This window comes from Arvicola amphibius, chromosome 5 (genome assembly GCF_903992535.2).
Source record: "Arvicola amphibius chromosome 5, mArvAmp1.2, whole genome shotgun sequence".
NCBI classification, from domain to species: domain Eukaryota; kingdom Metazoa; phylum Chordata; class Mammalia; order Rodentia; family Cricetidae; genus Arvicola; species Arvicola amphibius.
The window spans coordinates 25,495,293-25,507,658 of NC_052051.1; the positions used below are offsets into that span (position 1 = coordinate 25,495,293).

Below are 12,366 nucleotides of genomic sequence, written 5' to 3' on the forward strand. Positions count from 1 at the left end.
TTCACAGAGTCGACACCGTTTATTACTGAACTGCACTTTCACCTTCACACAAACTATTTCAAAGAGCTGGAACAAGTGTAGGGTGAGGGGAGGGGAGGGACAGGTGCCCCTCAGAAGCCAGGACCCCCAGTGGGCTTCCCCAGGCAAGGGCAGAGAGGGAGCATCAGGCTGTCAGTCTCTGGGCACCAGCTCTCCACGTGCACGCGCACAGCAAGCCAGCAGCTCCTCACACATAAATACAGACACGCTTAACAAAAATAGTATATCATCTTCACAAGGAATAAAAACTAGTCTTGAATATGTACAGCAGAGAGCCCAGGGTAGCCAGAGCTGGGACCCCCAGGGATGAGACAGGCCAAGGGTGGAGCAGAGGAGAGAGGCCTGAAGGGCTCCTGGCCAAGCAACTCTGACCTTGGCAGCCCTGCTGCCCAAGCTGGGTGGGCGCAGGGCACAAAGACTGGGTAGGACAAGCCCTTGCAGCCCTCCTCACCTGTGCATCAGGCTCTCCTTCCTGCCCTTCCTGCCTGAGGTAGGGAAGGCCCTGGGGCTCCCACAGCTGCTCCCATAGCTCCCCTTCACTTCTGGGCTGAGGCCAGTGTCCCTGGACCCTGTGGCCAGCACCCAAGGCAAAGATGCCACAGGCTGACTTTGCAGGAAGTGAGGCAGCTGAAGTCATTAACAGCTCTGGGGCACCTATCTTGGGCCCAGTTGGTCCCTCAGTCATGGTCACGGGAGCCAGGGGAGGGTGGTGAAGTTCTAGGGTGGTGCTAAGCTGCAAGAGCCACTCTAGCTCTAGGATGGAGGACTTTCTGCAGCTAAGCCCCTCCTCCTGGGTGGGGCTGGCCTTTAGCCAGAGCCCTCAGGAGAACATTCAGACCAGAAGTGGGGGCTTTGGCCAGGCCACAGGCGGGGAGGAGGTTCTTGTACTTGCCCCTTTATCCCAAGCAGCCTGAATTTCTAATAGTCAAAAGGGGCCTCTAAATGGCTCTTGGGGGTAGAGATGGGAAGAAGGGGGACAGGGACACAGTGGGATAGGAAATGGTCAATTCTGAGGCCACACACATCAAAAACAAGGCAATCTAGTCTCTTTCTGGGGAAAAGGGTTAGAAAGCTTCCCAGTTCCCTGCCAAGAAAGCATTCCTAGGAGGCTCAGGAGTAATAAGGGTCTTGCCAACCCGGCAGGCCCTCTCCGCCTTCTAGCGCACCCCCTCCCTCTCCTTCCAGCCTCCCAAGGGGCTGATTTGGGGGAAAATCTTGTGAATTTTGAGGCCAAGTAAACTGAGATGTGGGGGGAAAGGTGGCTCTCACAGAAGCGTGGTAGGTTCTAGAAAGCTAACTGCAAGGGGACTCCATCTAGGCCCAACCCTGTGATGGGGGAGGGGCGTGAGTTGCATGTAGTGGTTCTCCTGGTAGCAATGGTGGCTGAAAAAAGAGTTGTGGTAGGGGCAGGGTGGGAGGCGAGAGGTGTGTGGGTGGTCAGTGTCTGGTCACTTCCGACTGAAGAGCGAGCCCAGTAGAACCACACCAGCCACAGTCATGCCCGTCAGGAACCAGCGGTTGAAGCGCTCCTGGCCTTTCCGGCTCTCAGCTGCTGCGTTGTTCCCGTAGAGTTCCACAAAAGTGTCCTGTAGGGACAGAGAGGGAAAGGTAGACACTGTGAATCCTTGAACAGAATGGGGTAGGAGAAAGAGCCACCTGCAAGCAATGGCCTAGGTGGGTTGAAAAGCCATAGATAGCACTAGTGCCCACCATGCCCAGAGAAAGGTTAAAGGCTGCCTTTCTGAGCCCCAGCTGGGAAAGTCCAACCTAACTTACTGCTGAGAACACAGGTACAGAGAACATGCCTTTTGCTTCAAGAAGCAACAAACAAAACCAATCACTCAATCAATCATTCAATCAATAATATAGGAGGCCAGTCCTGTCCCCATAAAAGGGCTGTCAGTACAGGCCCAGAAGGAGGTAAGCAACAGCTCTCTGCCATGAAGCTTAGTCATCAGAGGAGAACATAACTCAGTGGGACAGCCAGCACAAGGAGGTCATAGCCTTGCACCCAGCAGGCTGCAAAAGACTGTCTCTTCCTCACGTACAGACCAGGCAGCTAGGACTCTGGAAGGCAAGGAACTCAATTCAGGCCACACCTACTTGGACACTGATAGAACCAGAATCCAAACTTGGTGCGTGGCCCCAAGAAATCAGTGTACACGGTGTTCTGTGGAATGACAGAATTGAATGTTGACTTTAGAGCCCATGCAGTTTTGCCTCTATGGAGCTATGTCTCCATCTGGTTCCAACTGGACAAGTAGAGGCTCCATGTAGGATTTCCATCTCCAGGAGGCTCTGTGCCCCATCTCCCAGTGTGCTCTCTCGGGATGCAGCCTGATCCACTTCTTATCTGATATCCCTCACCACCCCACCCCAGGCCATGCTTTGTGGAGAAGACTGCACACTGCATGCAGTCCTTCACTCTAGTAGTTTCCCCTGTCCTTAGCAGAGCATCTTTGCATCCCTGGCACCTAGCAGCAGAATGACACAAGCTCTGAGCAGACTGACCTGAAAAGATCAATATTATAATGCAGTTGGAGAAGCAGCAGTGAGCCATGAGCCCTTATGGCAAAGCTCCCGATCCACTTAGGGAAAAGAACCGGAAGCAGCAGGCAGATGGGAAAGTCCTTTCTGACCACAATGCATCAACTCCCCATTTTCCCAAGGTTTCCTCATACCAGAACAGTCTGTTTTCCTTCCCACAGCTATAGTTCAACAAGTCTCTCTTCTCCCTACTTTTTGCAGACCCTCCTGACCACAGTCTGGAGCAGTATGCACCCCAACTTGTATGTCTTCTTCTCAGCACACTATCTTTCTTCTCTCCTCTCCTTGTCCACAGGAGTTGGCCATTCTCAACCCTCCTGCCTCAGTCTCTTGAGTACTGGGAACACTGAGGTTATGAGAGGCCACCCCACCTCCTCAGCTTCTCATGACCACATGGAATACTACTGTTCTGCTGTGATTTGCCTTCTGTACTAGATCTGTTTAGTCAAGGGCTGAGATCCTGTCTTGTGCTCAGAATAGGGTCTGGCACAGACCTGATGCTCTATAAACTGTCCTGTGTTACATAACAATGTTTCAAATACACACACAAACACACACACAAATACACACACACACATGTGCATGTACACACAGACCTGTAACATTAAAACAGAGCCTGTAAGGTTTTAGCTCTTTTAATGAGATGTTTTCCTTATGTGTTTGTGATGTTGGGGAAAACAAGCCTAACTGGGCTGCCAGTCACATGACAGGGCAGCAATGAGGCACAGTTGGGCACAGGCTTTTAATCCCAGTACTCAGGACACAGAGGCAGGTGAATTTCTTTTCTTTTTGTTTTGTTTTTTGTTTTTCGAGACAGGGTTTCTCTGTGGCTTTGGAGCCTGTCCTGGAACTAGTTCTTGTAGACCAGGCTGGCCTCGAACTCACAGAGATCGCCTGCCTCTGTCTCCCAAGTGCTGGAATTAAAAGGCGTGTGACACCACCACCTGGCTAGGCAGGTGAATTTCTGTAAGTTTGAGGCCAACCTGATCCACATAGCAAAACACTGTCTCAAAAACAAACAACTCTCCCAAACAACAAACAAACAAACAGCCCCAGAATACACAGTTCTGTGGCATGTGTAGCGCACTTGATAGTGGTAATAACTGAGTATTCTGCTACTTACAAAAAAAAGCTCATACACAAGGATGGGCAAGTTAGGCTGGTAGCGACCTCCAACCCCTTCTGCTTTTGCCACTTCTCTGCATTGCATCATGTTCTCTTACGTTACCTTCCTGGTTTGTAAGTACATTCTGACAGTCACGCAACGAAGTGGCCTAATGACACATTTCTGAGTTTATCCCTGGGATGTTAAGCAACACATGACTCCACACAGGGAGAAGAGACATACTGCACGTCTAAGTCTCAGATATTGTTCCATCCTCTCTTAGGGCTCTCAGAGGTAGGTGAGAATCTCACTTCCTAGCAACATAAGATGCCTGAGCCTTAAGGCATGGAATTTAACATTAACTAACAGGCAGAAGAGTCATCAGACTGCAGGGACTGCCTGACTTCACAGGAGTGCAGGATACTGGCTGTTGGGTCCTGTAGAGCATATGGCACATATGAGGCCCTGAGATCCATCTTTAGCAAATCAGAGTGACTGCTGCTCCAGCTTCCATCTGTTGGTAAAGGGAAACCTGTCATATTGCAGTGCCATAAGGGTTTGGGGGCAAAGGAACTGTGACAGTGGAGCTGAGGGGAACCCAGGAACCGGCAAGAAAGCAGTGGCTGGCTGTGCCTTCCTGTCTTATCCATCCTGGCCAGTCTCTGTGCATCTTGCCAAAGAAGAAAACTCTGAGGACGTAGCATAGTTGGCAGAATGTCAGGCTAGCATTGCATGATGTCTTGGACCCTTGGAACCCTGCATAAAATTGGTATGGTACATATTATAACCCCAGCATGGGGGAGACAGAAGGAGTTTGAGGCCAGTCAGTTAAGTAGGCCCAGGTAAGGCAACATAAAGATGAGAGTCCAGGGCTGTGGGAAGGACAGGAGAAAAAAGGCCACAGCTAGAAAAGTCTCAGTTATCTCAAGGGGCCAAATGTCCCACAAGGAACCAGGGACACTGGGATGATCACCAAAATAGAGAGTCTTCCACACTGGAACTTTACTGAAGTAGAGGGCTGCAGCCACAGGAAATTTTTGGCTCTGGGGCTGGGCTGGAGTAAACAGGCCCTGTCCCCACAAGGGCACAAAGCGTTCACTGTCCAGGAACAGTCATTCCAGGGTGGAGGGGACATAGAGAATAAGGCACTGACCACTCCTGTCTCTGTTCCTAAGATGCATTCTTGGCCAGGGTGCTCTTGCTCAGAGCTCCTTCTCCCGGGGTGGGGTGGGGGAGCAGAGCTTTCAAGGGCGTGGATCCTGGCAATGACTTTTGCAGAGAGCTGAGCAGAATGGGGCGTGCTGTTCCCGAGCGGGCGGGGGCTGGAGAAGCTGTGGTGTGGGTATATTTAGTCCATGGTTCACACGACACACTTGGAAACAAACAGCCATTTTCTCAGCGGGCGGCTGCTCTGGGTAAATAAACAGGACTGCTGAGCGCCCAGGTCTGGAAAAGCAGAGATAAGCCCTCACTGCTCCTCGGATTCCACTGATTTTACTACATAGTAGGTAGTAGACTGAAGTCATGGATGCTCCCAGGAAACCAAGGCCTGAGAGTCTGTGAAACTCTCAGCCTGGGCTAGAATTAAGTGACGGAGAAGTTTCCTTTTGGAATTCACTGCTACCTTGGAGATGCACTTGGGAGCTTTAGGGTAGCTGGGGACACAATGGCTAGCGACCTCCATAACAGTCATGAACTCCATCCCAAGCTGAGTAAGGTTGGAGGGTCAACCCACAGTGGGTCTGAATTGAAGCAGAGTCTAAACTAAGACTCCAGTTCTCCCAACTCTCATCCCAGAAGAAGTCCAGTCTAGGACCCCTTTAAAGATGTTTCCCTCCAGGCCGGGCGGTGGTGGCGCACGCCTTTAATCCCAGCACTCGGGAGGCAGAGGCAGGCGGATCTCTGTGAGTTCGAGGCCAGCCTGGTCTACAAGAGCTAGTTCCAGGACAGGCTCTAAAAAAGCTGCAGAGAAACCCTGTCTCGAAAAACCAAAAAAAGAAAAAAGAAAAAAAAAAAAAAGATGTTTCCCTCCAACACTACAGGGCTTCCAGTAGTCATGGCCATGCACATGAGGGCCTTCACATGTTACATACAGCCTTCGCTCCTCCTCACACCCTTCTTCTTCAACCCTACTTTGGAGTCCCCTCTTCCCTGCTCACCTCTCTAATTCTGCAGTGAACATTTCTTCTCTGCTTTAGGGTCTGAACTTTCAACTGCACCACTAATGTTCACGAAGCATCTACCATTCTTCAAGTCTAGTCCTGGAGATAGGCAGTGAACAGGGCTGACAAGAAATCTCTCAATCTCTCTCTCTCTCTCTCTCTCTCTCTCTCTCTCTCTCTCTCTCTCTCTCTCTCTCTCTCTCTCTCCCCTCTTTATTTATTTATTTATTTATTTATTTATTTATTTATTTATTTATTTATTTATTGGTTTTTCTAGGCAGAGTTTCTCTATGTAGTGATGGCTGTCCTGGAACTAGCTCTATAGACCAGTTTGGCCTCTGCCTCCTGAGTGCTGGGATTAAAGGTATGCACCACACCTCCAGCCCAGGTAATGTTTTGTGTTCTAGTACATTCTTAGCAGTAGTGAGATTACTTCCAAAGAGGTACTGTGAAAAATCCTTAGATACTCCAATTGTTTGTGGCTATCTACAGTGCATAAAAACATTGTTTCATTATGACACTTCAATTTCATAGGCAGCACAAAAATATCTAAGGATTCTTGAGGGAAAGTTTGAAAGAAAAGGACCTGGAGGGGTGGGAGTAGAAGGGGCTGGAGAGAAAGCTTAGGGGTTAAGAGCACTGGTTGTTCTTCCAGAGGACCTGGGTGTGATTCCTAGCAGCCACATGGTAGTTCACAACCATATATCTAAGTAAGGTAACTCTAGTTCCAGGGGATCTGATGTTCTCTCCTGGTCTCTGTTGGTACTACATGCATGTGGTGCAGAAACTTACAGTCAAGTAAAACACCTATACACATAAAATAATATTAAAAAGTAACAAAAAAAGAAAGAAAAACACCCAAGGAGAGAAGTAGCATAAAAGATAGTAAGACAATTCCATAGATGATGGGGCTTTGAAGATAGGAAGTGAAGAGTACCTGGTATGGGTATAGTCGTTAGGAAAGTCTGAGGAAGTGAGCTTTATGTCAAGGAAGTCTCTATGATGAGCCAGTGGCAGCCATGGAAGGATTAAAATACCTTAGGGGTAAAAGAGCTGCTCCCAGGGCCTTGGGTGTTGTTCAATGGCAGAGTACTTGCCAGGCATATTTCATATCTTGGATCTATGCCTAACACCAATAAAAAAAATCACATTCCATCAGAAGTTCTAAAGGTACAAAGACCGTGACAGGATGGAGAAGAAGGGAAGTCCCTATGTGCTGGTCTCCCCTATTTCCCCTACAGTCTTGGGGCTCAATGCAAGCAGGACCAAGCCTAAGTTAGACCTGAAACCTAGTAGGTGTAGACCTACTTTAGACAGATCTCTGCCCAGAGGCGGCTAACTGAATGAGTCAATTTCCCTCCACAATCAACAGCCAGAGAAGTCAAGGTGACTTGACTTCTGAAGGGAAGCGGCTCAGCAAGGCCAAGTACAGTCCCCACCTGAATGGGACCTGCCTTCCCTTACTTCTCTCTCACCTGTATCTATGCTTCTTCCCCAAGTGTGAGTATGAACAAGTTACCCCACCTCTCTGGTCACTAAGTCTTCATTTGTTAAACCAAGTGCCTTATCACTGACCTGTATATCCCCAGCCCTTTTTTCACTTTCTGTTTTAGAGATGGGGGTCTCACGATGTTGTCCAGGTGGCCTTGAACTTTATCTGTAGCACAGGCTGGCCAGGAGCTTGAGAAATCCCTACCTCAGCCTTCCGCATAGCTGGAATTTATAGATCTGTACCAACAGTTCTGGCTCTTTTTTGGATATGTGCCAGGCTGAGCTATAGCACTTTGCCTCCAGTAGACCATATTTCCTAATCCATTTATGCTCCCATTCACTTGAAAGATGACTCATTGTCCTGTCTTCCCCACCTGTTTCTCACCTGTTATCTCTAGAGCCTGGCACTGCATTTGGAATGTAGTAGGTACTATGAAGGACCCTTCTGTAGATAAATGAATGATACTTCTGTTCAATGTTTATGGCATTTCTTTTCTTTTCTTCTTCTTCTCTTAATCTTTACGTTCCTTTATTAGAGCAAGACTCCTGATATATACAGTGACATATTTACTAAACAGAAACATATTTACTATGCAGAAATTACAAACTATCCATCTAGACAGATTCTGGTTACACTTTGCCTATTGATGGAGTAGTTCCATTTATAAAGTTTGATACATCAAAAAGCTTTGAATTTGACTAGGCTGTCCATTCATCATCTCTAAAAAAGTGGCATTTAATTTTAGTTCTATTTTATAACATTAAAAAGCTTGTACATCAGGTAGCTTCCCAAAACATTATTCTCTGCACAATGGCGTTGAGCAGACAAGAGCTCTTTATTCACCCAGATTCAGAGTCTGAGAGTTTCTGATACATACCTGGGACAGCATGCGCCCAACCACCCCACAGACTGTTGACTCTCACTGTCTACTTCCTTGGCCAGTTCAAACTGTTATGGCATTTCTTAATAACCCTGTTTTACAAATGTTAATGTGGAGGCTCTAGGTCACTCAAGATCCCGATCTAAGCACTAATGGATTTGGGATTCTTATTCATTCTGGTGTCCCATCTTGCCATCTCAGAGTCTGCTATATCTATCTACCCCAAGAAAGCCTGACCTCTCCACAGCTACCTTGTGGAATGCTCTGATTTGTCCTTTCTACGAGTCTGCTCATTAGCTGTCTCCTCATACTGTCACCGGGTACCACTGTTGCCTGCCTGAGGCTTACGGATCTGTAGTAACAGTTAGGCTGGGCTCTTCTGCTCAACTTCCAAAGAACAGACCTCCTGATCTGATAGTGGGTCATGCCTGTGTACCTCTGTGAAGGAAGGAGGTCTGCAGTCTGAGCTCAAGTAAAATTGTGGCTCAGAGCCATTAAGAGACCTTGCCAAAGTCAGTTTAAGCCCATTGTGTCAGGCAGCAAAGCCCATATTCTAGGCCAGAGCCAGGCTCTGGGTCCTTCAAAAAGAGTAAGGTGGTCTAAAGCCATTGGCCAAATGAATGAGTCCCACCCAGCCCGCTGAGAACCGCCCCAGGGAAGGATGTGAAGAAAACCAGGGCAAGTGAAACCCTTCTATCCTAAGCTTCAGGGAGGAACAGGCAAGCTCCTGTGCCAGACGGTGCTTCCTTCCTCCTGGGGGACTGGAAAGCCACCAGGCCTGTGCCCACTGCTTCCTTCCTGTTCAGTTATTTCAGGAAAGATGTGGGTGGAGAAGAGGAAGGGGCTCTTAGCAGTGACACTGGGCCAGAATCAGTGGCAGCCTGCCTGTCCCTGGCCTTGGCCTGGCCCTGTATGGACAGGTTGTGAGTCACACGCCGAGTCACCTTCTGCTCCTCACCTCAGTTTCTCCCAGAGAGCAGCTGATAAATGCTAGCTGAGCAGACAAACAAGGCCTTGTTAGGAGATCCCTGGGAGACATCAGGCAGGGGTGAGGGGCACACAGAGGCCTTATCTCTCTTTTGGCAGGAGTGCAGGCAGCAGCTCGGAAGGAGTGAGGCTTGTGGCTTTCCTGGGGGAGTTGTTGTTCTGCATGATGAGAGAGGAGTGAGCTCTTCTCTACTCTGGAGAAGAGTAGGCATCCTGGACTGGACCAGTGGATGTGGGGTGGGAGCAGAGGCAGCAAGCTCTGCTGTGCTGGGCAGTGTTGAGATTAAGGGGTGCATGTGCTCAGTGAAGCAAGGTGATCTACCGAGGGTTTCCTGACTGAGGGTCTAGGCCACATAAGCTTCAGGGACTCTTTGGGGACATTTTCACATCTTCTTCTAACTCAGCTGGTCATCTCTCAGCCTCTCCTTCCCCTTCCCCCAACATTAGTTCTAAGAAGCAGAGTCTGACAGATGTGCTCATTTCTCAGAACAGGAAGCGACTGTGCAGGGAGGAGATAACACCTCGCTGGGGAATCATGAAGTATCCGGCCCAGCAAGCAAGGCCTTCCATCTGCCCAGCTTTGAAACAGGCCACTCAGCTGGGCACCAGGAGAACATCACAGACACTCTCTGGGGCAGACCTACCTACGCAGTGGGGTTTGCAACCACCTGCTCCCACAGGGCGGGTGACATGACAACCAATATTCAGTAGGCCACTGCCTTGTGTGTAAGAAATCACCTAGTCCTCATGATAGCCAAAAGGAGGGCAGGGTGTGTTGTAATCCCTGCTTTCAAAGGAGACTGAGTCAGGACTGCCACGAGCTTGAGGACAGAATGGTCTACATAATGAGCTCCAGACCAGCCAGGACTACATGACATTCTTAAAAACAATAACAACAGAACCAAACAAAATCCTGAAGAATACGTGCTATTCTTATTCTTCATGTCACAGACAAGGACACATGTGTTTACAGATGAGAACACAGGACTAAAGAAGCACAGTCTTTCCAAGATCATATCACACATCTGAGGTAAAGCTGAATCCTAAGCAGCCTGGTTCCAGAGCCCAGCAATTCACTGCTCTGGGCAGTGCAGCATGCCCTGTGAGGCCTCTTCACACTTCAGCCCTCTCTCATTTCAAGCATGGTGACATCCTATCTGCTCTCAAGTAGAAGATAACAGCTCTCCATTCTCCCAATGTCCCAGGCCAGAAGAACACTGAGAGTGAGTATGTGTGCAAGTGTGTGCAAGTGTGCATGCGAGCATGCCCACATGTATGCATGCACACATGCAGGTGCCTGCTAAGAACCCCTGGAGCTGGAATTACAGGTGGCTGTGAGCTGCCTGATGTGGGTGGTGAGAACAGAACACTGGTCCTCTGCAAGCGCAGTAAGCAGTGAGTCAGTGCTCCAGCCCGAGAGTGCCATTCTAACATTTCTGTCCACCTTTCCATGAGACCCTAACACTGCCTGCTCTCCGATGCAGTTCAGAAGGATGGACACATGGTCACACAGTCTGTCCTGTGTAGATGGTCTATATCAAAAGGAGGTTACGACAGACTCTTTTCTGTGTAGAGCACTTTGTATTTGAGCAGCCCCACAGGAAAACCATTCTTTTAGGGAGTAAGTGCTTCTACTATCCAAGGCTGATCTTGGATTTGTTCTCATTTTTTGCTGTTCCAGCTGCTAAGGAAAGTAACTGTGGGCAGAAGCAGCCTCCCTTGGCCGGGGCCAGTTTCCTCTGAGTGCTTCTTCCCCTGTAAACTGGAGGTGCCACCCGCGTTCCCATCAAGCTGGGCTGTCAGAGCACGGAGTACGCAGGCAGCCAGCAAGTCTGGCAAGTAGCAGACTAAGATAAGTTTTAGGCCTTATCCATGAAATGGGATTAAAAAGTGACCACAGTTCAGATTACTATGAGGATTCATCATAACATTTGCATATCATGACACACAGTGAACTCTGTGAGGAAAAGTTAGGTACAACTATTGTGCTCACAACTAGTCAAGGCACAGTTTGAGTCTGGGTCTTCCCATGGCTGCAAGGGCCATAGGGTTTCCTCAGCTTCAATCAGGGACAGGCTGTTTTTCTCCTCACATGCCATGTTCTGTTCTGCCTCAGGTTATCTGGCGTGTCAGTCTCTTGGCCCAGCTTTCTCCTGCCCTTCTTAGGCTCACAGGGCACATCTTCCAGGAAGCCATCTGCTTGCTTCTCCATTTGCCCTGAATTCTGGTCTCTGGGCTATGTCAGAGAAGGAGCTGAGAAGAACAAAGTCAGCTGTTCCCCTCTTCATCATTGTCCTTCCTGGCAATACTACAAGAAGGCCTTGAGATGTCAAGCAACTAGGTGGGAACCTGGTATTCTCCAGAGGCTTGTGCAGAAGGATGGGAAGCTTATGGGAAAGTACTAGAAAAGGCATCTTCTGTGAGCATACACCTTTAGTTCAAGCACTTGGGAAACAGAAGCAAGTGATCCCTGAGCTGGAGACCAGCCTGGTCTACATAGTGAGTTCCAGGCTAGCCAACACTACATAGTAAGACCCCGTCTCAAAATAATTAAGCAGACAATTTAACAACCATCTTCTGTGGGCAATGAGATGGTTCACCAGGTAAAGGTGTGCCCAAATCTGACAACCCGAGTTTGATACCTAGAACCTACACTGTGGAAGGAGAACCAACTTCCATACAAACGCTGTGGCACGTGTGTCTCACCAAATAGATCAATGTAGCCGGGCAGTGGTGGCACATGCCTTTAATCCCAGTACTTGGGAGGCAGAGACAGGTGGATCCGAGTTCAAGGCCAGCCTGGTCTACAAAGTGAGTTCCAGGACAGCTAGGGATATAGAGAAACCCGGTCTCAAAAAACAAACCAAAATAAAGAACGAAACAACAACATAATGAATGAATGAATGAATGAATGAATGAATGTATGTAACAATAAAAAGATTTCTTCTGTACTTCACTGGTACAATAAGGGTCCAAAGCAGCCTCTCCTGTCTCCTTCCCCACAGTCATGCTCAGTGTGTCCTGAGGGTGCCTAGTCCTGGCTGTTGTGGAAGGACAACACTGGGCAAGATGGGCTTTCTTTCCCAGCTTCATTGCTAATTTGCTTGAGTAAGTCCATTCCCCTGCGTGGTGTTTCCCTACCTATAAAGTGAAG

At 48.7% G+C, this 12,366-nt stretch overlaps 1 protein-coding gene across 6 annotated transcripts in view; it reads right to left on the bottom strand.

Moving 5' to 3' along the window:
- Bcl2l1 (BCL2 like 1) overlaps positions 1-12,366 on the bottom strand; it is a 53,256-nt gene continuing 40,890 nt past the window's right edge. For all 6 annotated transcript variants that reach the window (XM_038331953.2, XM_038331952.2, XM_038331956.2 and 3 more), the window contains exon 3: positions 1-1,625. In XM_038331953.2, the coding sequence (XP_038187881.1) occupies positions 1,488-1,625 (138 nt within the window). In that variant the 3' untranslated portion in view covers positions 1-1,487. The remainder of the gene's footprint in view (positions 1,626-12,366) is intronic.